At 47.4% G+C, this 24,312-nt stretch overlaps 1 protein-coding gene across 1 annotated transcript in view; it reads right to left on the bottom strand.

The window, feature by feature from the left end:
* TNXB (tenascin XB) overlaps nt 1-24,312 on the bottom strand; it is a gene marked incomplete at its 5' end in the record, with an annotated part of 245,615 nt that overhangs the window by 49,990 nt on the left and 171,313 nt on the right. The window contains 13 exons of the mRNA XM_081319139.1: nt 524-841; nt 2,332-2,649; nt 4,893-5,183; nt 6,814-7,101; nt 8,181-8,468; nt 10,351-10,647; nt 10,933-11,229; nt 11,396-11,692; nt 11,851-12,147; nt 12,310-12,594; nt 13,447-13,743; nt 15,201-15,497; nt 16,805-17,101. Coding sequence (XP_081175265.1) covers nt 524-841; nt 2,332-2,649; nt 4,893-5,183; nt 6,814-7,101; nt 8,181-8,468; nt 10,351-10,647; nt 10,933-11,229; nt 11,396-11,692; nt 11,851-12,147; nt 12,310-12,594; nt 13,447-13,743; nt 15,201-15,497; nt 16,805-17,101 — 3,867 coding nt within the window. The remainder of the gene's footprint in view (nt 1-523; nt 842-2,331; nt 2,650-4,892; nt 5,184-6,813; nt 7,102-8,180; nt 8,469-10,350; nt 10,648-10,932; nt 11,230-11,395; nt 11,693-11,850; nt 12,148-12,309; nt 12,595-13,446; nt 13,744-15,200; nt 15,498-16,804; nt 17,102-24,312) is intronic.

The following is a 24,312-nucleotide window of genomic DNA, read 5'->3' as shown; positions in this document are numbered from 1 at the left end:
CAGAGCAGGGACCCCCGGAGAGACGCTGCAGCGATCCTCCCCCCGCGGGAAATCCACCCTCTTTCAAGCCCCGCCGCGCCCCCACCCCCGCCTTTGGCAACCCCGGGAGCGCCTTGGGAGAGCCTCCGCAGCGGAGCCCCGGGCTTGCAGGAGGGCCGCGCTCTGTGCACTCTCAGGAGCCGCCTTCTCCTTTGCGGGGGGGGAGGAGGGAGAGAAGGCTTCCGCCCAGCGCCGGAGCGAAGGCGGAGCGGCCCGAAGGAGGAGTCACGCTGTGTGGTTGTGTGTTTGTGTGTGTGTGTGTGTGTGTGTGTGTGGCGCGCCGTGGGGCGTCAGGCCCTTCCCGGCTGGGGCTCCGGTGCCTCCGCCCTGCCGGATCCCGGCGCCGTCGAGCGCGCCCCCCCCCAGATGTTGCGCCCGGTGCGGCCGGCCCCCCCTGCAGCCCCCACGCTACGCCACTGAGCTGAAGTTTACAAGTCATAAAGGTGCCATCGTTCCCCGCCCCTATTTTAAACCTCCTACTCACCTGTAATGGCATTGACAGTGATTGGTCCAAAACGCCTATGCCCAGAGATGCCGTACAGATTGAACTTGTACCTATGGGAAGGTACCAGATAATAGATCACAATGGTGTTGGTTTCCTTGTCCACGGGGGTCATTTGTGGTTTGTTCTCTGCATCTTTGTATTGGATCTGGAAGGAGTCAAAGGTCTCAGCGGGGACGTTCCAAGAGAGGCGGACTGAGTTGCTGGTGACATCAGACACAGAAAGCGCCCCAAAACTGGGATTTGGAGATGGCCCTGGAGATCCACTCTCCCATCTATCCTGACTTGGAGATAGTGGAGCTGTAAAAAAAAAAGGAAGAGTGAAAAAAAATGAGGGCTAGGGAAAAGATGATTGCAGAGCAAAATCCATACTGTGGACCTTCTAGAATTTCTCAACCTTGGTAACTTTAAAATATGCGGACTTCACCTCTCAGAATTCTGGGAGCCGAAATCCAATCACATCTTAAAGTTGCCAAGGTTGAAAAATACTTGTCCAGCCAACACCTTTATTCGCCCTGATTGAAAATAAGGTTCACAAATCATCTACCACATGTGTTGCATCTGGCTTGATTTTGGCTTCACTTAAGGGTGATCTTGTGGATTGGAAAGAAGGAATGAACCATCAACAGATAGGGAAAGAGAAAGGGAGGTTTCAAACTGACAAGGATTCTTTCCCCAAGAAAGCTATTGTGGTGTTTGCCCTCAGTTCTGACTGCTACATGAAGCTTCAGAGAGAGCGGTGATAGAGTTCAGAATCAAAATAGAGCTGGAAGGGACCTTGGAGGTCTTCTAGTCCAGCCCCCTGCTCAAGCAGGAGACCCTATACCATTTCAGACAAGTGACTGCCCAGTCTCTTCTTAAAAATCTCCAGTGATGAAGCACAACGTCATTTAAGGCAGGGCTCTTCAAACTTGGCCCTTTTATGACGTGTGGACTTCAACTCCCAGAATTCCAGGCACGCTGGCTGAGGAATTCTGGGTGTTGAAGTCCACAAGTCATAAAAGGGCCAAGTTTGAAGAGCCCTGATTTAAGGCACTGTCCCATCTACTGCAAGGGTGACACCCCACCTGCACTTCCCAACCTCGGTAGCGGTCAGAATCCATTTATATTTCATTTCTAGCTATCTCTTCTGTGCAAAACTCAAATCTCACCCTTTCCTGGATTCTGCCATTCCCAAGGAGAAGAGGGAACACACATGGGATTTCACTACTTACACTTCCTGCCTTAATTGTAACCTTTTGTGTATTCCGCCCGCCTGCTATCCATCACAATATAACCAATTACCAGGCATTCCCCTTATCTTGGGGACAGCTAGGAAAGAGGGTGGTAAGTGAGGAAGGAATGCGCCCAGAATCTGGGTTCTTTCTCTGGATGAAATGTGAGGGGGTGGGAATGATCCTGTTTGTCCCACGAGGGGCTTGCCACCTGGAGCTTGGCTGATCCGGAACTGACCGAATGAACTGAGGGGTGGAGTTTGCTTGGGGACACTTTAAAAATATCGATCTGTGAGGGGAATTCTTCAGATCCTGTCTATTTATACCTGCCATCTCCTATTTCTTAGTAAAAGTTCCTACTTGGAAAACCTTGTCTCCAAGAGTCCTTCTTTCCTAAGATGTGGGCTGAAGTGGGTTCTGACAGTAGCTCTATGAGGCGTGAAATTCAGCTCCCAGAATTCCTCAGCCAATTAAAATCCTCACGTAGCCAAGGTTGGGAAACACCGCTTGACGAAAAGACCCACACTTTTCCCTTAGCCTAGGGAGGACGGTCAGGGGTGAGTGGATTGTGCGGACCTGTTAAGGCCTCGGCAGAAATGGGGCCCAGGCGTTTGCCACCGGAGATGCCAAAGAGGTCAAACTGGTAGTTGTGAGATGGGGTCAGGTTGGAGACCACTGTTTCACGGGAAGCCCCATCCACAGGCAAGCTCTTCAGAGCTCCATCTTCATACTGAATGAGGAAGGAGTCAAAGCTCCCCGTTGGGACACTCCAGGAAAGGTGAAGGGAATTGCTGGTGATTTCAGAGATGGAGAGTTTCCCCAAGCTAGGCTGATTCTTCCCATCTTCATCCTCCTCCTCTTCTTCTTCTCCTTCCTTCTCCTCCTCTGGTTCAGCTAAAAAAAAATGGGGGAGGAAGAGAAGAGATACGATCACGGTTAAAAATGTCCTCTCTGATTTTTCTACAAAGAGCCAATGGAAAGAAGGCATAGAAAGGGCTCCCTCAAATGAATGGCTGAGAGGTGTCCAAAAGGACGAAGTGTTCCCAGCAGCAACTCCTGTCTGACCAAGAAAATATATTTTTAAATGGAAGAGTAGTTAGGGAACAACGACGACAACAACAAAGTTGGAAGGTACCTTGGAGGTCATCTAGTCCAACCCCCTGCTCGGGCAGGAAACCCTATACCATTTCAGATAAATGGCTGTCCAGTCTCTTCTTAAAAACTTCCAGTGTTGGAGCATTCACCGCTTCTGGAGGCAGGTTGTTCCACTGATTAATTGTTCTGTCAGGAAATTTCTCCTTAGTTCTAGCTTCTCTCCTTGACTAGTTTCCATCCGTTGCTTCTTGTCCTGCTTTCAGGTGCTTTGGAGAATAGCTTGACTCCCTCTTCTTTGTGGCAGCCCCTGAGATATCGGAAGACTGCTACCATGTCCCCCCTCGTCCTTCTCTTCATTAAACTAGACATACCTAATTCCAGCAACCGTTCCTCATATGTTTTAGGCTCCAGACCACTAATCATCTTTGTTGCACTTCTCTGCACTCTTTCTAGAGTCTCAACATCTTTTTTACATCGTGGTGACCAAAACTGGATGCAGCATTCCAAGTGTGGCCTTACCAAGGCATTGTAAAATGGTATTAATACTTCACGTGATCTTGATTCTATCCCTCTTGTTAATGCAGCCTAGCACTGTGTTGGCTTTTTTGGGCAGCTGCAGCACACGGCTGGGCTTATATTTAAGTGATTGTTTAAGTAGGACTCCGAGATCCCTCTCATAGTTACTATTCAGCAAGGTAACACCTATACCCATGGTGGCAAACCTATGGCACACGTGCCACAGCTGGCATGCAAAGCCCTCTCTGTGGGCACGCGCACCGTCGCCCCAGTCCTAGGCCTTCAGCTGGGTTGTATGAAACCTTTTCGCTTTGGGCCTCTGCCGCCGTGTGCAAAAAACAAAAAAACAAAAGAGGTTCAATCAATCAATTTCAACTCACGGGGAAAAAAAACGATCTCGCAAAGTTGGAATTGATTGATTGAACCTTTTAGTCCCACTCAGTCTGCTGTTACCACCGCAGCCACGCCCACCCAATGCACCACGCCCACCCAGCACCCGACGATACATAAGTGGGTTTTGGGTTGCAGTTTGGGCACTCGGTCTCTAAAAGGTTCGCCATCACTGACCTATACTATACCTGTGTATTTGGACTCCTGCAAGAATCAGGAAATTGGAAAGGGCTTCAAGTAAAGCAGAGATCTGGGGAAGGAGACGTTAATCTCCAACTGGAAAATTTCCAGTGGGGGAGACCCCACCAAATCTGAGTCAAATTGCTGAACAGATTATTCCCCTTCACAGGTACCTCCCTCCCAACCCCCCCTCCCATTCCACAACATCTGGAAATCCACAGAATCCCCAATCCTGTCTCAGAAGGATGCATGTGTTTGTTTCAACTGATTATGTGCCATCAAATTGATATCGACTGTTACTGACCACATAAAGGGAGTCCCCAACTTACAACGTTTGCTTAGTGACCATTCAAAGTTACGACAACATTGGAAAAAGTGACTTATGGCCGTTTTTCACACTTATGGCCATTGCAGCATCCCCGTCGTCACGTGATCAACATTTGGACACTTGGCCACTGACTCATATTTATGACGGTTGCAGGGTCCCAGGATTACGTGATCTGTTTTTGTGACCTTCTGACAAGCAAAGTCAATGGGGAAGCCAGATTCACTTTACAACTCTGTTGCTCGCTTAACAACTGCAGTGATTAACTTAACAACTGCGGCAAGGAAGGTCATAAAATGGGGCAAAATTCACTCAACAAATGTTTCACTTAGCAAGATAAATTTTTGGCTCAATTGTGGCCCCATACATTGAGGACTACCAGTAGACAGACTGTTTTTCAGGTCAATAAAAAAAGTATGGAAATTCACCATGATGGTCAACCAAGATGTTGCAAAGGAGGAGGAGGAGAAGCAGGAGAAGCAGGAAGAGAAGGAGGAAGAGGAGGAGGAGGAGGAGTGGTGGAGGAGGAGGAGAAGGAGAAGCAGGAGGAGGAAGAGGAGGAGAAAGAGGAGGAGGAGAGGAGGAAGAAGAGGAGAAGGAGAAGGAGAAGGAGAAGAGAAGGAGAACTAACCTGTGGTGGCTTCAGAAGAAATAGGACCAATACGTTTTTGACCAGAAATTCCATAAAGGTTGAACTTGTACTTGTAGGATGGAGCCAGGTTCAAAACGGCGACTTGATGCGAATCTCCCCCCACGGGCAGGGTTTGGGTTCTGCCCTCCTCATCTTTATAATGGAGCAGGAAGGAATCAAATCTCCCCACGGAGATGGTCCAAGAGAGAAGAACAGAGTTGTGGGTCACCTCAGAGATGGAAAGTTCTCCTAAAGAGGGCTTTGGTGTCGCTTCCTTCTTTGTGGTGGATGCTGGGACCAGAAAGGGAAAACAGGGATGAAAATAGTGTCTGATGAGTAATATGAATCAATGCCAACTGGGCGACCTTGGGCCAGTCCCTCTCTCTCAGCCCTGGGAAGAAGGACAAAACGCTTCTGAAATCTTGCCAAGAAGACTTCAGAGATTTCTCAGTGCAGCCACCAGAAGTCAGTGCTGACTCAAAGGCACAAATTACAGCATAGATAGATAGATAGATAGATAGATAGATAGATAGATAGATAGATAGATAGATAGATAGATATAGATATAATATATAGATATATAGATATAAAGATAGATATAGATAAATAGATATATATAGATAGATATAGATAGATAGATATAGAGATATATAGATATAGATAGATAGATAAGAGATATAGATATTATATATATATATATATAGATAGATAGATAGATAGATAGATAGATAGATATAGATAGATAGATATAGAGATATATAGATATAGATAGATATAGATAGATAGATAAGAGATAGATATAGATATTAGATAGATAGATAGATAGATAGATAGATAGATAGATAGATATAGATAGATATAGAGATAGATAGATAAGAGATATAGAGATATAGATAGATAGATAGATAGATAGATAGATAGATAGATAGATAGATAAGATAGATATAGATATTAGATAGATAGATAGATAGATAGATAGATAGATAGATAGATAGATAGATAGATAGATATAGAGATATAGAGATATAGATAGATAGATAAGAGATAGATATAGATATTAGATAGATAGATAGATAGATAGATAGATAGATATAGATAGATATAGAGATAGATAGATAAGAGATATAGATAGATAGATAGATAGATAGATAGATAGATAGATAAGATAGATATAGATATTAGATAGATAGATAGATAGATAGATATAGAGATATAGATAGATATAGATAGATAGATAAGAGATAGATATAGATATTAGATAGATAGATAGATATAGAGATATAGATAGATATAGATAGATAGATAAGAGATAGATAGATATTAGATAGATAGATATAGATAGATAGATAGATATAGAGATAGATATATATAGAGATAGATAGATAAGATAGATATAGATAGATTGATAGATATAGATATAGATATAGATGATAGATAGATAGATAGATAGATAGATAGATAGATAAGAGATAGATAGATAGATAGATAGATAAGAGATAGAGATAGATAGATAGATAGATAGATAGATAGATAGATAGATAGATATAGATAGATAGAGAAGAGATAGATATAGATATATAGATATATACTGCATATTCATTGTACATGTACATTTATCCCTTCTGTTGTCTCTCCTTCTCCTTCTTCTCCCTTTCCCCTTCGCCCTTCTCTTTCCTTCCCTGCCCTTCTGTTCCCTTCCCACTGTAGGTTGCCCCAATCTGAACAACTTTGGCCAGCATACACAAGCGATACAAAGGATGAATATCTTCCTATGTTACAACAAAGCACAGAGAGAGCAATCACTAACAGTAGAAAGCAGGTGTGCTTCAGAAACATTCTGGAGTCCAAAGGCCCGCTGAAAGAAAATACTTAAAAACCCAGCCCCGAAAACAGCAACCTGAAAAAGGCACCCGGCTCTGACCTGTGACTGCGTCAACAGAAACGGGGCCCATGCGCTTGCGACCAGAAAGTCCATAAAGGTTGAACTTGTATTTGCGGGATGGAACCAGGTTGGGGATGGTCATCTCATGCAAGTCTCCTTCCACTGGAACTGCTTGGGGCTGGCCCTCGGCATCCTTGTATTGAATTGCAAAAGAGTCAAAACGCCCCTCAAGGACGGTCCAGGAGAGATGGACAGAATTGCTGGTGATCTCTGAAGCAGAGACCTCTCCTAGGGTGGGAGGAATCACAGGGTCCTGTCGATCTGGGGCTAAGGAGAGCAAGGAAGAAGGGCCGGTCAATTTTTGGATGAGTTCAAGTTGCCAAGTTTGGAAAAAAATCAATCGTAGTACAGGTAGTCCTCGTCTTATGACCATAATTGAGCCCAAAATTTCTGTTGCCAAGGGAGACAGTTGTTAAATGAGTTTTGCCCCATTTTATGACCTTCCTTGCCACGTTTCTTAAGGGAATCCCTGCAGCTGTGGAGTTAGCAACACATTCGTAAAACGAACGTGGCTTCCCCCTTTGACTTTGATTGTCAGAAGGTCGCAAAAGGGGATCACACGACCCTGGGACGCTGCAGCCATCATAAATACGAGTCAATTGCCAAGCGACTGAATTTTAATCACGTGACCCTAGGGTTGCCAGAACAGTCGTAAGTGTGAAAAACGGTCATAAGCCACTTTTTTCAGTGCCGTTGTAAATTTGACCAGTCACTGCTTTCTGGGGCAGCCAGAAAGGAATCACAATACAATACAGGTAGTCCTCAACTTGCAACCACAACTGAGTCAAACATTTCTGTCGCCAGGCGAGACAGTTCTTAAGTCAATTTTGCCCCATGTTATGTGACCTTTCTTCCACAGTTGTTGGGGTTGTCACCTAAGTGAATCTGGCTACCCCATTGACTTTGCTCGTCAGAAGGTCACAAAAGGGGATCAGACGACCCCTGGACATTGCAACCGTCATAAATACATGCCAGTTGCCAGGCATCCGAATTTTGATCATGTGTGACCAGGGGGATGCTGCAATGGCTGTGTGAAAAACAACCTTCAGTCCGCTTTTTTCAGCGCCGTTTTAACTTTAAACAGTCATTAAACAAATTGGCCGCATGTCGAGGACTACCTGCATATTAGAAGCAGAAACAGTGGTGGTGCCAGTAACCGCCTGATCATAGCTACACTTGGTATCCCCAGCTTTCTGGGCCAGCCATGATTTACACCTTTATAAAGGAATCGCGATACAGTATCACATCAAACTTAAACACTCCCCCCCACTTCCTGCCTCCCAAAATGGAGGATGTTTTTTTTTTAGAAAGCGCCTTCAAAGTTAGGAAAAGAACCTCTTGCCAACCTGTCATGGCATCAACCGAAACGGGGCCAAAACGCTTGCGACCAGAGACTCCGTAGAGATTAAACTTATATCTTCGGCCAGGAACCAGGTCGGAGAGGATGACTTGGTAAGAGTTCCCTTCCACGGGGATGGCTTGGGGCTTGCCATCCACGTCCTTGTACTGGATCATAAAAGAATCAAAATCTCCAGTGTGGACAGTCCAGGAGAGAAGCGCAGAATTGTGGGTAAGGCTGGAGACAGAAAGCTCTCCCAAGCTGGGCTGAACCGGTGGGGTTGTGGCTAACGGGGCTGAAAAAGAGAGACGAAACAAAGGTGTGAGAACACAATCAGCCAGGGGAACGGCTTTGCCTTCAGAAGTTGTGGGTGCTCCATCACTGGAGGTTTTTAAGAAGAGACTGGACAGCCACTTGTCTGAAATGGTATACGTCTCCTGTTTGCGGATGCCGCAATGGTCATAAGTGTGAAAAATGGTCATAAGTCACTTTTTAAAATACTGTTGTAACTTTGAAGTCACTAAATGAACTGCTGTAAGTCGAGGACTGTCTTTAGTGCCTCTAGAGAACATTAAAAAAAAAATCTAAAGGATTTTTAATTTAAATTTTCCCTGTAGAAAATTAAAGTTATAATTCAATATCTGAAAAAGTGTTTGAAAAAGCTACATTGACTCCTGAAGCGGATGCGTGGTGGCGCCAGTGAACAGGGGCCCAGAACGTTTGTGCCCAGAGACCCCGTAGAGGTTGAACTTGTATCTACAAGAAGGAGCCAGCTTGGTCACAGTGACTTCATGGGAGTTTCCCTCCACAGGCAATGCTTGGGGTTGGCCATCTGCATCCTTGTACTGGATCAAGAAGGAATCAAAGGTCCCAGTGGGGACAGTCCAATGGAAGTCGGAGAGAATCACTTGTGACCTGAAGGACTGAGAAGTTTCTTAAGCTGGTTTGGACAGGGACTGCCTCCTTTGAGTCTTTGATGAGAAAGAAAGAAAGAAAGAAAGAAAGAGAGAGAGAGAGAGAGAGAGAGAGAGAGAGAGAGAAGGGGAGGGAGGGAGAGAGAGAGAGAGAGAGAGAGAGAGAAGGGGAGGGAGGGAGAGAGAGAGAAGGGGAGGGAGGGAGGGAGGAAGAGAGAGAGAGAGAGAAGGGGAGGGAGGGAGAGAGAGAGAGAGAAGGGGAGGGAGGGAGGAAGAGAGAGAGAGAGAGAGAGAAGGGGAGGGAGGGAGGGAGGGAGGGAGAGAGAGAGAGAGAGAGAGAGAGAGAGAGAGAGAGAGAGAGAGAGAGAGAGAGAGAGAGAGAAGGGGAGGGAGGGAGGGAGGAAGAGAAAACTTCCTGACAGTTAGAACAATTAACCAATGGAACAACCTGCCTCCAGAAGCTGTGAATGCTCCAAGACTGGAAGTTTTTAAGAAGAGAATGGACAGCCATTTGTCTGAAATGGTATAGGGTTTCCTGCCTGAGCAGGGGGTTGGACTGGATGACCTCCAAGGTCCCTTCCAATTTTACTATTATGATTTGATGAAGGAAGGAAGGAAGGAAGGAAGGAAGAAAGGAAGGGAAGGGAAGGAAGGAAGGAAGGAAGGAAGGAAGGAAGGAAGGAAGGAAGGAAGGAAAGAATTGTTAGAAATCCACTGATGTTGCAGATGCAATCCAGCTGTCAACGCTGTGACAAACTGAAGTGAAGCTGTTTTTCATTTTATCTTCATTGCCACATTTTAGTTTAGAGATTTTAGATGAAGGAGGGGGAGGGGGAAGCTGTAGTTTCTCAGTTAGCCAAAACAATTCATCTGTGTGAGAAACAAGGTCAGTGCTGATAAGGGTTTGGGGGGGGGAGGCTGGAGAACTGGGAGGACAGCCCGCAGTTTTGTAACAATTGCTGAATGTGATTTATGCCAGCATAATGGGGTGGCAAATGCAATTGTAACTTTGTAACCAGAGGGAGGGAATTTTTAGTGTTGGGTTCACCTTTGCATCTGCCGATATCTTGTTTCCTAAATAAAGTGTTCTTTAAGGAAGAAATTCTTGCCTTGAAGTTCTTTTAAATGGTTTCATCTATCGGAACCATGACACCAGCAGTTTGAACATTCAGCAAATATGCTATTTGATAAGAAAATCTGGAATGCTAATGTGATGTTACAATATGTTAAAATCTTCCAGGCAGAACGTCTTCTGAAACTGACCTGTGGTGGCATCAGTGGAGAGGGGGCTGGTGCGTTTGCGCCCAGAGATTCCATAAAGATTGAACTTGTATCTGCGAGAAGGAGCCAGGTTGGTCACCGTGACTTCACGGGAGTTTTCCTCCACAGGCAATGCTTGGGGTTGGCCATCTGCATCCTTATACTGGATCAGGAAGGAGTCAAAGCTCCCGCTGACGATGGACCAATAGAGATGGACAGAATCGCTTGTGACGTCAAGGACTGAGAACTCGCCCAGGCTGGGTTGGACAGGATTTGTCTCCACCGAATCTGTAAGGTGGGCTAAAACAAGAAAATGAATGAAAAAGCTTAGTTGGAATTTCCCTGATCTTGGAGATGCCACTTAAAAGCTGGAACAATAAAAAAAATTGTTAAGGAAATCAAGAACATGAATATGGAGAAATCATATCTGAAGGGCCTCCAGTCATACTAAATTTTTAATTTGTTTTTAACTTTTGTACTTTTGCTTTTAATCACCCTGTAAACCGCCCTGAGTCCTTCGGGAAAGGGCGGTATATAAATGTAATAAAATAAAATAAATAAAAATAAATAAATCCTGAAGCTGACCTGTGGTGGCATTGGTAGAGAGAGGCCTGGAGCGTTTGCGCCCGGAGACCCCATAGAGGTTGAACTTGTATCTGCGAGAAGGAGCCAGGTTGGCCACTGTGACTTCACGAGAGTCTCCCTCCACAGGTAACGCTTGAGGTTGGCCATCTTCATCTTTGTACTGGACTAGGAAGGAGTCAAATCTCCCAGTGGCGATGGTCCAATGAAGACGGACAGAATCACTCGTGACATCAAGGACAGAAAAGTCCCCTAGGCTGGGTTGGATAGAAGTTTCCTCCTCTGAATGGGTAAGTTGGGCTAAAAGAGGGGAGGGAAAGATTTAGTTATAATAATTGCTCTTGAAGGTGTCACTCAAGAACTGGAACAATCGGTAAAAAGATTTCTTTTTAAGGAAGTTAAGAATGTTAATATGGAAGAATAACATCTGAAGAACCCCCCAGTCACACCATATCCTGAAGCTGACCTGTGGTGGCATCTGTGGAGAGAGGGCCGGAGCGTTTGCGCCCAGAGACTCCATAGAGGTTGAACTTGTATCTGCGTGAAGGAACCAGCTCAGTCACGGTGACTTCACGAGAGTCTCCCTCCACAGGTAACGCTTGAGGTTGGCCATCTGCATCCTTGTACTGGATCAGGAAGGAATCAAAGGTCCCAGTGGAGACGGTCCAATGGAGACGGACAGAATCGCTCGTGACATCAAGGACAGAAAACTCTCCTAGGCTGGGTTGGGCAGGAATTGGCTCCTCTGAGTCTGAAAGGCTGGCTAAAATAAGGAAATAAAAGAAAAAACTAACATAATTTCCCTGGTATTTGAGATAACACCCAAACACTGGAGCCATCTGCAAAAAGGTTGCTGGTTAAAAAAAAATCAAGAATGATAATATATAAGAACCCACAGCCATGCCATATCCTGAAGCTGACCTGTGGTGGCATCGGTGGAGAGGGGCCCGGAGCGTTTGTGCCCGGAGACCCCATAGAGGTTGAACTTGTATCTGCGTGAAGGAACCAAGTCAGTCACTGTGACTTCATTGAAGCCTCCTTCCACAGGCAATGCTTGGGGTTGGCCATCTGCATCCTTGTACTGGATCAGGAAGGACTCAAAGGTTCCAGTGGGGACCGTCCAATGGAGACGGACAAAATCACTCGTGACATCAAGAACTGTGAAATCTCCTAGGCTGGGTTGGACAGGAATTGGCTCCTCTGAGTCTGCAAGGCGAGCTAAAATAAGGAAATAAAAGAAAAAAATTAACATATAATTTTGCTGGTCTTTGAGGGCTGGAACCATCAGCAAAAAGGTTGCTAGTTAAGAAAATCAAGAATGATAATATGTAAGAATAACATTTGAAGAACCCCCTAGCCATGCCATGTACTGAAACTGACCTGTGGTGGCATCAATAGAGAGAGGCCCAGAGCGTTTGCGCCCAGATACCCCGTAGAGGTTGAACTTGTATCTGCGTGAAGGAACCAGGTTGGTCACGGTGACTTCACGAGATTCTCCCTCCACAGGTAATGCTTGAGGTTGGCCATCTGCATCCTTGTACTGGATCAGGAAGGAGTCAAAGTTCCCCGTGGGAACAGTCCAATGGAGACGAACAGAATTGCTTGTGACGTCAAGGACGGAGAGCTCCCCAAGACTAGGTTGGACAGGAATTGCATCTTCTGCCTCTGAAGATGGGTCTAAATCAGATGAAGGGAGCAGCCACAAAAAGATAGGTCATTTAGTACAACAACTCTTCCACAATGCTAAGAAAAATTAAGTAAGGCAGCAATGTGTTTCAACAAGCAGGAGGCTTCATGCAAAGGGCTGCAAGAAGATGCTTCAATATTGATAGGGAGAAATGAAGAATCCTTATGAAATGATATCAGATGGATAATTTGTAAGGAAGGAAATCCTCATCTGTGTGTCATCAGAGGAGGAAGAAAACCCATAAAGAGAGAAGTTAAAAACCTTATGCTTCCTCAAATACTGGAAAAACAGTAAATGTGAATGATGTGACTACTTCAGAAGCAGGAGTAGAAGGAATGACTCAAGGAACATGAAAATGGAGCATGTTTTTTTAAAAAAACTAAACATGGAGTTGAGCGCCAAAGAATTGAGGCCTTTGAACTATGGTGCTGGAGAAGACTCCTGCGAGTCCCTTGGACTGCAAGGCAATCAAACCGGTCAGTCCTAGAGGAGATCAACCCTGACTGCTCTTTAGAAGGCCAGATCTTGAAGCTAAAACTCAAATACTTTGGCCACCTAATGAGAAGGAAGGACCAGTGAGAAGAGCCTAATGCTGGGAAAGATTGAGGGCAATAGAAGAAGGGGATGACAGAGAATGAGGTGGCTGGATGGAGTCACTGAAGCAGTAGGTGTGAGCTTAAATGGACTCCAGAAGGTGGTAGAGGACAGGAAGGCCTGGAGGAATGTTGTCCATGGGGTCGCGATGGGTCAGACACGACTTCGCAATTAACAACAACAAACATGGAGTACAGAATCGGAAAGCTTCCAATGGATTTCTTACTGTCTCTGACCTGTAAAGGCATCAGCAGAGAGGACGCTGGTCTTTTTGCGTCCAGAGACCCCGTAGAGGAGGAACTTATATCGGTGGGAAGGAGCCAGGTTGGCCACAGTGACCTCACGGGAGCCTCCCTCCACGGGCAACGCTTGGGGTTGACCATCTGCATCCTTGTACTGGACCAGGAAGGAGTCGAAGGTCCCAGTTGGGACGGTCCAATGGAGACGGACAGAATTGCTAGTGATGTCCAGGACAGATAACTCCCCCAAGGTTGGTTGGATGGGAATTGCCTCTTCTGAGTCTGTGGTTTGAGCTAAAACAGGAATATGGAAAGGAAGGTTTGGTTAGAATGGTTTGCTGGAAATACAATCCAGCAACAGGAACATTCAGCAACAAGGCTGGGTAGGAAAGGAACCAAGAAGGTTTACATGATGGCACAAGAGCTGAAAAGCAACAGTCAAGATGGCTTGTGAAGCTGACCTGTGGTGGCATCGGTGGAGAGGGGGGCAGAGCGTTTGCGTCCAGAGACTCCATAGAGCAGTGGTGGCGAACCTATGGCACGGGTGCCAGAGGTGGCACTCAGAGCCCTCCCTGTGGGCACCCGCACCATGCCTCGAAGGTGGCAACTGTACCTCTTCAACCAGCTGCTCCCCACAGGTGTCCCTCCCCACAAGCGACATTGAGGTGACCACACCCACCTTGGCCACACCCACCCAATCTTCCACCACAGCCACACCCACCCAGTAGGCCACGCCCACCTGGCACCCAGCGATAAATAAGTGGGTTTTGGGTTGCAGTTTGGGCACTTGGTCTCTAAAAGGTTCACCACCACTGCCATAGAGGCTGAACTGGTATCTACATAAAGGAGCCAGGTTGGTCACTGTGACTTCATGGGAGTTTCCCTCCATGGGCAACGGTTGGGGTTGGCCATCTGCATCCTTGTACTGGACCAGGAAAGAGTCAAAGCTCCCAGTGGGGACCATCCAACGGAGTTGGACAGAATCACTCGTTGTTGTGATTCAGGGTCAGCCTGTGGGTTCGGCAGTTGGGTCGGATGACTCAGAGGAGGAGGAGGGGGGTGTTGAAGAGCTTGATGATGATGGCCTTGAGGCTCCGCAGAGCCCTCAGCCGGGCCCCTTCCACTTGGTCACGACGGAGACCCAGCTGTGTGAGCCTGACAGCGTGGATGAAGATGACCCACAGCTGGCCCTGTTCAAGGACGCCCGACGCAGGAGGCAGTCAATCAGGAGTAAACAGAGGAAGGCAATGGGGCACCTCGGAAGGAGGCAGAGAGAGGCCACGCCCTGAACTGTATTTAAGGGGAATGTGTGGGAGGGCTAGTTTGCTGAAGGCAACCGTTTGGATAGTTCCTGTTTCTTAGCTCCTGTTTCATGGTTGGTGTCTTGTCTTGCTCTGTTTTATGTGAATACATTTGGCAGGCTTTATTCCAGCCTCTTGCCGTTTGTAAAGGGGTTGTCCCTGCCTTTGCTGCAGGGCCGGTAGCAGGCTGGTACAGAACACTCGTGACCTCAAAGACTGAGAAGTCTCCTAGGCTGGATTGGACAGGAATTGGCTCCCCTGAGTCTCTAATGTGGACTAAAGCAGAAGAAATTTAAAAAAGAGGCTTAGTTATAAGAGCTTTGATGTTGGATATGCAATCCGGAAGGTGCAACATTAAATAAAAATTGCTGCTTGTTAAGGAAACCAAGAAAGTTCATATGAAGTTACAGCATTTGAAATGTTCCAATTGCACTAAATGCTGAAGCTGACCTGTGGTGGTGTCAGTGGACAGCGGGGTGGAACGTTTGCGCCCGGACACTCCGTAGAGGTTGAACTTGTATCTGCGAGAAGGAGCCAGGCTGGTCACAGTGACTTCACGAGAGTCTCCCTCCACAGGCAACACTTGGGGTTGACCATCTGCATCTTTGTACTGGACCAGGAAGGAGTCAAATCTCCCAATGGAGACGGTCCAATAGAGACGGACAGAATCACTTGTGACATCAAGCACGGAGAACTCCCCCAGGCTGGGTTGAACAGGAATTGCCTTCTCACCATCTGGAATAGGAGCTAGTATATAGAAACAAATGGGAAACTGTTACTATAATCTTTCTCCTGTCTACACAACTGATGTGTTTAGTGTTTATAGTTTTAATATGGCTTTTATGTTGTTTTACGTTTTGACTGGGAGGCACTCAGGGTTCTTATAAGATTGGTAGCTATATAAAGTATTGAATAAATAAATATATTCAGGTGCTGGTACTTTGCTTGGTAATTCCTTCCTTCCTTCCTTCCTTCCTTCCTTCCTTCCTTCCTTCCTTCCTTCCTTCCTTCCTTCCTTCCTTCCTTCCTCTTTCTTTCTTTTCTTTCTTGTCATGTTTAGAGATGATATGGAGATAGTAAGTTTTCAGTCCCTTAGGTTAAAGTTGCATTTATTGTTGTTGGCATCTGTTGCCATTTCTGCAATCTATCAACTCATTAACAAATGTGGATTATTTATGCCTGTGAGCTGGCTATGGCCCTATAAGTGAAAACTACATAAAATCCCCAGCAATAAATTGCTGCGATCAAAGCGCTACCAGCCAACTTTTGAAAATGAATAACTAACTTAGTGTTTCTGTTAATGGAGTTGGGGAAATCCTGCTGACCCGCAAGGTGCACTGGAATTGAGAAATGTATTAAAAGGACAACTGTACTTAAACTTTGAATCAACATAGGGCAGTTGAACTAGGGAGAACCCACGTTTGAACAGAACATAACCAGCCATCTCTGGGTAATGTTAGCATCCATAAACTCTTTGACCACAAAAGGTAAGGATCTCAAGAGACGACAAAAAAGGTTTTCCACATCTCGACCCGGAAGCAATCGTTCGAGATCCAGATTAGCCACTACACTGTGGAATCCATTTTCCCATTAAAAAAATTAAGGAAATTTATCCCTTAATTTACCAATAATGATGGCTCAATTGAACAAAAGATTGTCCAGGGAGTCAATGGCACCAAACCTACTCCTTCGGGGCAGGAAGAAAACGTATAAGTATGTTAAATGAGCACATGAATGGGCTACTACTTGAGGAACATGGAGAAGGAAGGAAAAAGAAAAAGAAAAAAAGGGACAGTCCAAAAAAAACAACACCCCCAAAACTCAACAGAACATTTGTAAAAGATCCAATTAGCAGGGGCTACTGAAAAGCAACGTATTCATGTCGCGCAAACACTTAGATGAGAGCACTGCTTAGCAGGAGCTACTAAAAAACAACTTATGCACGTTAGGCAAAGACTTAAATGAAATCAATGCTTAAAGAAACCAAGAAGGTTAATATGAATGTACACATGCTAAAAAGCCCATCACCACTCTGCTTGCTTGCTGCAGCTGACCTGTGGTGGCATCTGTGGAGAGGGGCCCGGAGCGTTTGCGCCCAGAGATGCCATACAGGTTGAACTTGTATCTGCGTGAAGGAACCAGCTCGGTCACGGTGACTTCACGAGAGTCTCCTTCCACAGGTAACGCTTGAGGTTGGCCATTTGCATCCTTGTACTGGACCAGGAAGGAGTCAAAGGTCCCAGTGGGGACCGTCCAATGGAGACGGACAGAATTACTCGTGACATCAAGGACGGAGAACTCTCCTAGGCTGGGTTGAACAGGAATTGGTTCCTCTTTGTCTGTAAGATGGGCTAAAATAGAAAAAGAATAACAGAATAATAGAGTTGGAAGGGACCTTGGAGATCTTCTAGTCCAAACACCTGCACAGGCAGAAAACCCTATGCCAGATACATGATTCGCCGAGAGCTCCTCAACTCTAGCATCTCAAAGTTTAATGACCGTCCAGAGGCCTACAGATCCTGGAAAGCAACATTCAAAGCTGCTATTGCTGATCTCAACTTCAACACCAGGGAGGAACTTGATCTACTCATAAAGTGACTGGGCCCAGAATCCGCAGATCGTGTTCAAGGACTGAGAACAGTACATGTTGACTCCCCAGACGCAGGTCTCACTGCTGCATGGGCAAGACTTGAACAAACCTACGGAAGCCCAGAAGCATTAGAGAATGCCTTATTCGAAAGACTACAAAACTTTCCGAAGATAGGCAACAAAGACAATTACAAGCTTCAAAGACTAAGTGATCTCCTCATGGAAATAGAATTGGCAAAAACAGACCCACATCTAACTGGTCTGAGCTACCTGGACTCCTCCCACGGTGTCAATCCAGTGGTGTCAAAACTACCATACAACCTGCAGGAGAAATGTACACAGGAAGGCTCAGATTACAAACTACGCCATAATGTTTCCTTTCCCCCATTCTCATATTTTTCCAGGTTCATCAGCAGACACGCCTGGACGACAAATGATCCCAGCTTCAACTACCATGAATCCAGTGTGTCTGCTCCATCATCACCATCAAGGTTTGGTCGCGCTGGTGAATGATCTCTGGAGGGCTCAAGACAGGGGACATTCCTCTGTCCTGGTCCTATTAGACCTCTCAGCGGCTTTCGATACCATCGACCATGGTATCTTGCTGCGGCGTCTCGGGGGATTGGGAGTGGGAGGCACGGTTTTGCAGTGGTTCTCCTCCTATCTCCAGGGACGCTCGCAGTCGGTGTTGGCAGGAGGGCAGAGGTCGACCGCGAGGTCTCTCATTTGTGGAGTTCCTCAGGGGTCGGTCCTCTCGCCTCTCCTGTTCAACATCTATATGAAACCGCTGGGTGAGATCATTCGTGGTTTTGGAGTTGGGTATCATCAGTATGCTGATGATACCCAGCTTTTCTTTTCGACCCCAAACCACCCCAGTGATGCCCTCACCGTGATGTCCCGTTGCCTGGAGGCGGTTCGGGTCTGGATGGGGAGGAACAGACTTCAACTCAACCCCGACAAGACCGAGTGGCTTTGCATACCTTCATCCCGGGTTTATTCGGACATTCCACCTCTCGCTATGGGGGGCGAATTATTACCCCCCGTAGATAGGGCTCGCAACTTGGGAGTCCTCCTAGATTCACGGCTCACCCTGGAGGACCATATAGGAGCTGTGACTAGGGGGGCTTTCGCCCAGGTTCGCCTGGTGCGCCAGTTGCGGCCCTATCTAAGCCGGGATGATCTATGCACGGTCACTCACGCGCTCGTGACCTCTCGACTAGACTACTGCAACGCTCTCTACATGGGGCTGCCCTTGAGGACCACCCGGAAGCTCCAACTGGCACAGAATGCAGCCGCGAGAGTTGTGTTGGGAGTTTCCCGATACTCCCATGTCACACCTCTGCTCCGTGAGCTGCATTGGCTGCCAGTTGTCTTCCGGGTGAGATTCAAGGTACTAGTTATGGTATTTAAAGCCCTACATGGCAGGGGGCCGGAGTACCTTAGGGAACACCTGCTGCCGGCGTCAACTTCCCTCCACCCTGTGCGTTCCCACAGAGAGGGACTCCTCAGGGTGCCACCGGTCAGAGAATGTAGATTGGTGGCCCCCAGGGGGAGATCTTTCTCTGTGGGCGCCCCGGAGTTATGGAACCAGTTACCGGTTGAGCTCCGGATGGCGCCCGATCTTCGCTCCTTTCGCCGCGATCTGAAAACATACCTGTTCGAACAAGCCGGCCTGGCCTGAGGGTGGGATTGGTGGGGTTTTTTATTACCATTTTATTGGGGGTTTTATTAATGTATTTATTGTTTTTTATGGGCATGTATTTAATTACTTTTTAATTTTTGTAACTTTATGTTTTTTATTCTTGCCCTGTACACCGCCCTGAGTCCTTCGGGAGGAGGGCGGTATAGAAATATTAATGATAAATAAATAAATAAATAAAGGTTCATCGGCAGACACGCCTGGACAAGAAATGATCCCAGCTTCAACTACGGTGAACCCAGTGTGCTTGCTTCATCCTCATTACCAAGGTATGTTAACACAGCAGCTCAACACAGAGACTCACGTGGAGCTGTGCTTATAAGAAAAACGGACATCTCACCTCCTGTACCATCTCCTCCTCAATGGAGTGATTCAGGTGGTGGGGATGAAGATCCTAATCGTCAGTGTCCTGTTCACAAAAAACCTCACCCTCTTAGAAAATGTCGTGAGCTTAGAGCAATGACTGTACAAGAGCAGAAAGAGGTTCTCCCAAAACTTGGAATATGCTACAGGTGCTGTGCTTCATATCACCATTCTGCTAAAGATTGCAAAGCCTTTGTCAAGTGCACAGAATGCGATAGCGACAAGCACGTTACAGCTATGCATCCTACTCCACTTTTAGGCAATCCACAGCAACCACCTGCATCCAACCCTGCTTCAAATTATGGCAGGGAGCAGCATGGCGGGGAGCAACAAAGTCATGCTCCAGTCGCAAATGTCTCATCTTCACCCCAATCTCCAACTTAGAGACCTTGTTCTGCTCAAGGACCATCAAGCTCAAGAACTGAAAGGCATCAAAAACTTTCATCAGACCCATCACAGAGCTTGTCCTGCCTTTGCTTCTTGAAGACTGAACTTGTAGCCTTTCCTGGCTGAATCCTGACTTCAAGAAGAAAAGTTATTTGAACTTTAATTTAGACTATTTTAGGCCTGTAATGGAAGTTCTTATTATTGCAATATGTATGCATGTTTATTTCTTATATCTCTCAGGTTTTTATGTCTTATATATCTTAGGTTTATTTCTTATATCTCTCAGGTTTTTATGTCTTATATATCTCAGGTTTATTTCTTATATCTCTCAGGTGTTTTATGACAACAAGCAAATCACAAATGTGTATTTGCATTTGAATAACTACCATTATATGATTTTCTATAGTGGTATTATGAAATACCAGATGGGGAGTGTGCTGCCACCAAGTGGCTGTTTTGGGAAATTATACATTATGCTAATTTTGGTCAGCCAAACCCCTCCTACCCTATGACATATTTCCTCCTTCTCCTGATCATGTGCCTTACACCCCGCCCCTTTCTGGGATGGACTTCCTCCTTCTTCTCCCTGGGGACTCTCCTCCTCCATAACCGGCAGACACACGTGCTCCTCCATGATCGGCAGACACACATGCAGACACTGAGTCGTTACTGTCTTTTTACCTTGGAAATACCGTGCGTTATCATCTAATTCACCTCATCTGCTGTAATCTACTCTGCATGCAAATAAAGGTACTTCTGGATGATAAAAGGTATTTTTCATGAGTTCTGCTATCTGGCAAAAGGCTGTTAAACAATGATAGTATCCACTTATACAGGCCATGTACAGGGGTCTTAGCAAAGGGAAAAATCATTAACGACAGTTTGATCCAGAATACCAGTGCTTTTCAACCTTTTCACCATTGTACCACTTTTAGGATATGGCAACATCCGAGTACCACCAGTCGCCTAGCAAGGTGTCAAAAACTTGATGACCAAAAAAAATAAAAAGGAATAAAGTGATGAAGTACAGGTAGTCCTTGACTTACAACAGTTTGCTTAGTGACTGTTCGAAGTTACAATGGCACTGAAAAAAGTGCCCACCAAGCCACATCCGAGCAAGACACCTGCCTGCCAGCCCGGCGGCGCTCTTCCTCCAGTCCGAGGTTTTCATTGTTGTAAGCATTTCTGTTGAGGACTGGCAGCGGGGGTGGGTGGGAGGTATTTGATTTTTATTCCCCCCATCTGCTGGGTGGTTGCAGCAGGTTTTGGTCACTTCACATGACCCAGTGTTGTGGCCCTGATCCCCGCACCTGTCCTAACCGAGGACGAGGACTCTGAGGATGATGGGGAGCAACTGGCAAGGCCTCCCTCTCCGGGGCCCTTCTCTCTGGCAAGGCCTCCGTCTCCATTGGGAGGCCGAGAGGAGCAGCTGGTGCTCGAACAGCTGCAGCAGTCTAGCGAAGATGAGTCATGGCTAGACCCTTGAGAAAGACGCAGGGCCAAGCATCTGCAGCAACATAGGTTGGGTAGGAGGGTCAGGGAGTAGCTGAGTCATTGAGCCACACCCCATAAGGTATAAAGGGGGTGTGGCTGCTCTCAGAACTTTGTGACGAACAATAGTTTAAACAACTTCGGGTCACGTCTTTGGAACTCTGCTTCTTGTTTGAAACCTTGGTCTGAATTCTTGGCAACGCTTCTATATATCTGCTAATGGACTCTTTGCTTGGATGTTATCTCATTTTAAGTTTAAGTTTAAGTTTATTAATATTTCTATACCGCCTTTCTCCCGAAGGACTCAGGGCGGTGTACAGGGCAAGAGTAAAACATAAAGTTACAAAAATTAAAAAGTTATTAAATACATGCCCATAAAAAACAATAAATACATTAATAAAACCCCCAATAAAATGATAATAAAAACCCCAGCAATCCCACCCTCAGGCCAGGCCGGCTTGTTCGAACAGGTATGTTTTCAGATCGCGGCGAAAGGAGCGAAGATCCGGCGCCGTCCGGAGCTCAACCAGTAACTGGTTCCATAGCTCCGGAGCGCCCACAGAGAAAGATCTCCCCCTGGGGGCCACCAGTCTACATTCTCTGACCAGTGGCACCCTGAGGAGTCCCTCTCTGTGGGAACGCACAGGGCGAAGGGAAGTTGACGCCGGCAGCAGGTGTTCCCTAAGGTACTCCGGCCCCCTGCCATGTAGGGCTTTAAATACCATAACTAGTACCTTGAATCTCACCCGGAAGACAACTGGCAGCCAATGCAGCTCACGGAGCAGAGGTGTGACATGGGAGTATCGGGAAACTCCCAACACAACTCTCGCGGCTGCATTCTGTGCCAGTTGGAGCTTCCGGGTGGTCCTCAAGGGCAGCCCCATGTAGAGAGCGTTGCAGTAGTCTAGTCGTGAGGTCACGAGCGCGTGAGTGACCGTGCATAGATCATCCCGGCTTAGATAGGGCCGCAACTGGCGCACCAGGCGAACCTGGGCGAAAGCCCCCCTAGTCACAGCTCCTATATGGTCTTCCAGGGTGAGCCGTGAATCTAGGAGGACTCCCAAGTTGCGAGCCCTATCTACGGGGGGTAATAATTCGCCCCCCATAACGAGAGGTGGAATGTCCGAATAAACCCGGGATGAAGGTATGCAAAGCCACTCGGTCTTGTCGGGGTTGAGTTGAAGTCTGTTCCTCCCCATCCAGACCCGAACCGCCTCCAGGCAACGGGACATCACGGTGAGGGCATCACTGGGGTGGTTTGGGGTCGAAAAGAAAAGCTGGGTATCATCAGCATACTGATGATACCCAACTCCAAAACCACGAATGATCTCACCCAGCGGTTTCATATAGATGTTGAACAGGAGAGGCGAGAGGACCGACCCCTGAGGAACTCCACAAATGAGAGACCTCGCGGTCGACCTCTGCCCTCCTGCCAACACCGACTGCGAGCGTCCCCGGAGATAGGAGGAGAACCACTGCAAAACCGTGCCTCCCACTCCCAACCCCTGGAGACGCCGCAGCAAGATACCATGGTCGATGGTATCGAAAGCCGCTGAGAGGTCTAATAGGACCAGAACAGAGGAATGCCCCCTGTCCCGAGCCCTCCAGAGATCATTCACCAGCGCGACCAATGCCGTCTCCGTGCTGTACCCGGGCCTGAAGCCCGATTGGCACGGGTCTAGATAATCCGCTTCATCCAGGACCAGAGGGAGCTGATGTGCCACCACACTCTCAACAACCTTCGCCAGAAAGCGAAGGTTGGAGACAGGACGAAAGTTGTTCAATATAGCTGGGTCCAAGGCAGGCTTCTTGAGGAGAGGCCTCACCACCGCCTCTTTCAAGACGGCGGGGAAGCTACCCTCACTCAAAGAGGCCGATATAACTGCCTGGAACCAGCTACGTGTCCTCTCCCGGGCTGCATAAACCAGCCAGGAAGGGCACGGGTCCAATAAACATGTGGTGGTGCTCAGCCTCCCCATGATCCTGTCCACTTCCTCCGGAGTCACAGAATCAAACTCCTCCCAGGTGATATCGACAAGACCACCCGTGTCCTGCTCGACAGACTCTGCCCAGTCAGAGTCCAGACCGGTCCGAATCCGAGCGATTTTGTCCGACAGATGCTGGTTAAACTCCTCGGCACGACCCTGCAAGGGATCCTCCCTCACCTCCTGATTCAGGAGGGAGCGAGTCACCCTAAACAGGGCGGCCGGGCGATTATCTGCGGACGCGATAAGGGCGGCGAAGTGGTTAGACCTCGCCTCCCTCATCGCAGCAAGATAAGACCTAGTATAGGTTCTTAGTCGCAATCGATCGGATTCGGATCGGCTGGATCTCCAACCGCTCTCTAGGCCCCGTCTCCGACGCTTCATCTCCCGGAGCTCCACGGAAAACCATGGGGCTCGACGGGATCTGCACCGGGTCAGGGGCCGCAGGGGTACAACTCGGTCAAGAGCCTCAGTGGCTGCCCTTTCCCAGGCTTCCACTAAGGTATCTGCCGAGCTGTGAGCAAGGGAGGCAGGTGGGGACCCCAGCGCCGCCTGGAACCACTGGGGATCCATTAAGCGTCTGGGGCGGTACCATTTAATAGGTTCCACACACCCACGGCGGGGGGTGGCAAAACGGAAGACCAGCCGCAGGAGATGATGATCGGTCCATGACAGGGGCATAACAATTGGGGAGCCCCCACCAAGATCATCTAACCACCGTCCAGATAAAAAAACTAAGTCAAGGGTGTGGCCTCCCTCATGAGTCGGTCCCAAAATTACTTGCGTCAGGTCCATGGCCGTCATGGAAGCCATGAACTCCCGAGCCAACTCGGATGATCCTCCCAGAGATGGTAGATTGAAGTCCCCCAAAACTATAAGTTTCGGGAACTTAATCACCAACCCAGAGAGGACATCGAGAAGCTCAGGCAGGGCTGCTGCTGCGTGACTAGGCGAAAGGTACACCAGCAGCAAGCCCAACTGCGCACCAGGGCCGCATCTCAAAAAGAGAGACTCACACCCGACTATCTGGGGAACGGTGGCCTCCTGT

Source organism: Vipera berus, assembly GCF_964194415.1.
Source record: "Vipera berus genome assembly, chromosome: 2".
Classification (NCBI taxonomy): Eukaryota; Metazoa; Chordata; class Lepidosauria; order Squamata; family Viperidae; genus Vipera; species Vipera berus.
Note: the sequence above shows the minus strand (reverse complement) of the source record. Positions and strands in the feature narration are given on the sequence as shown.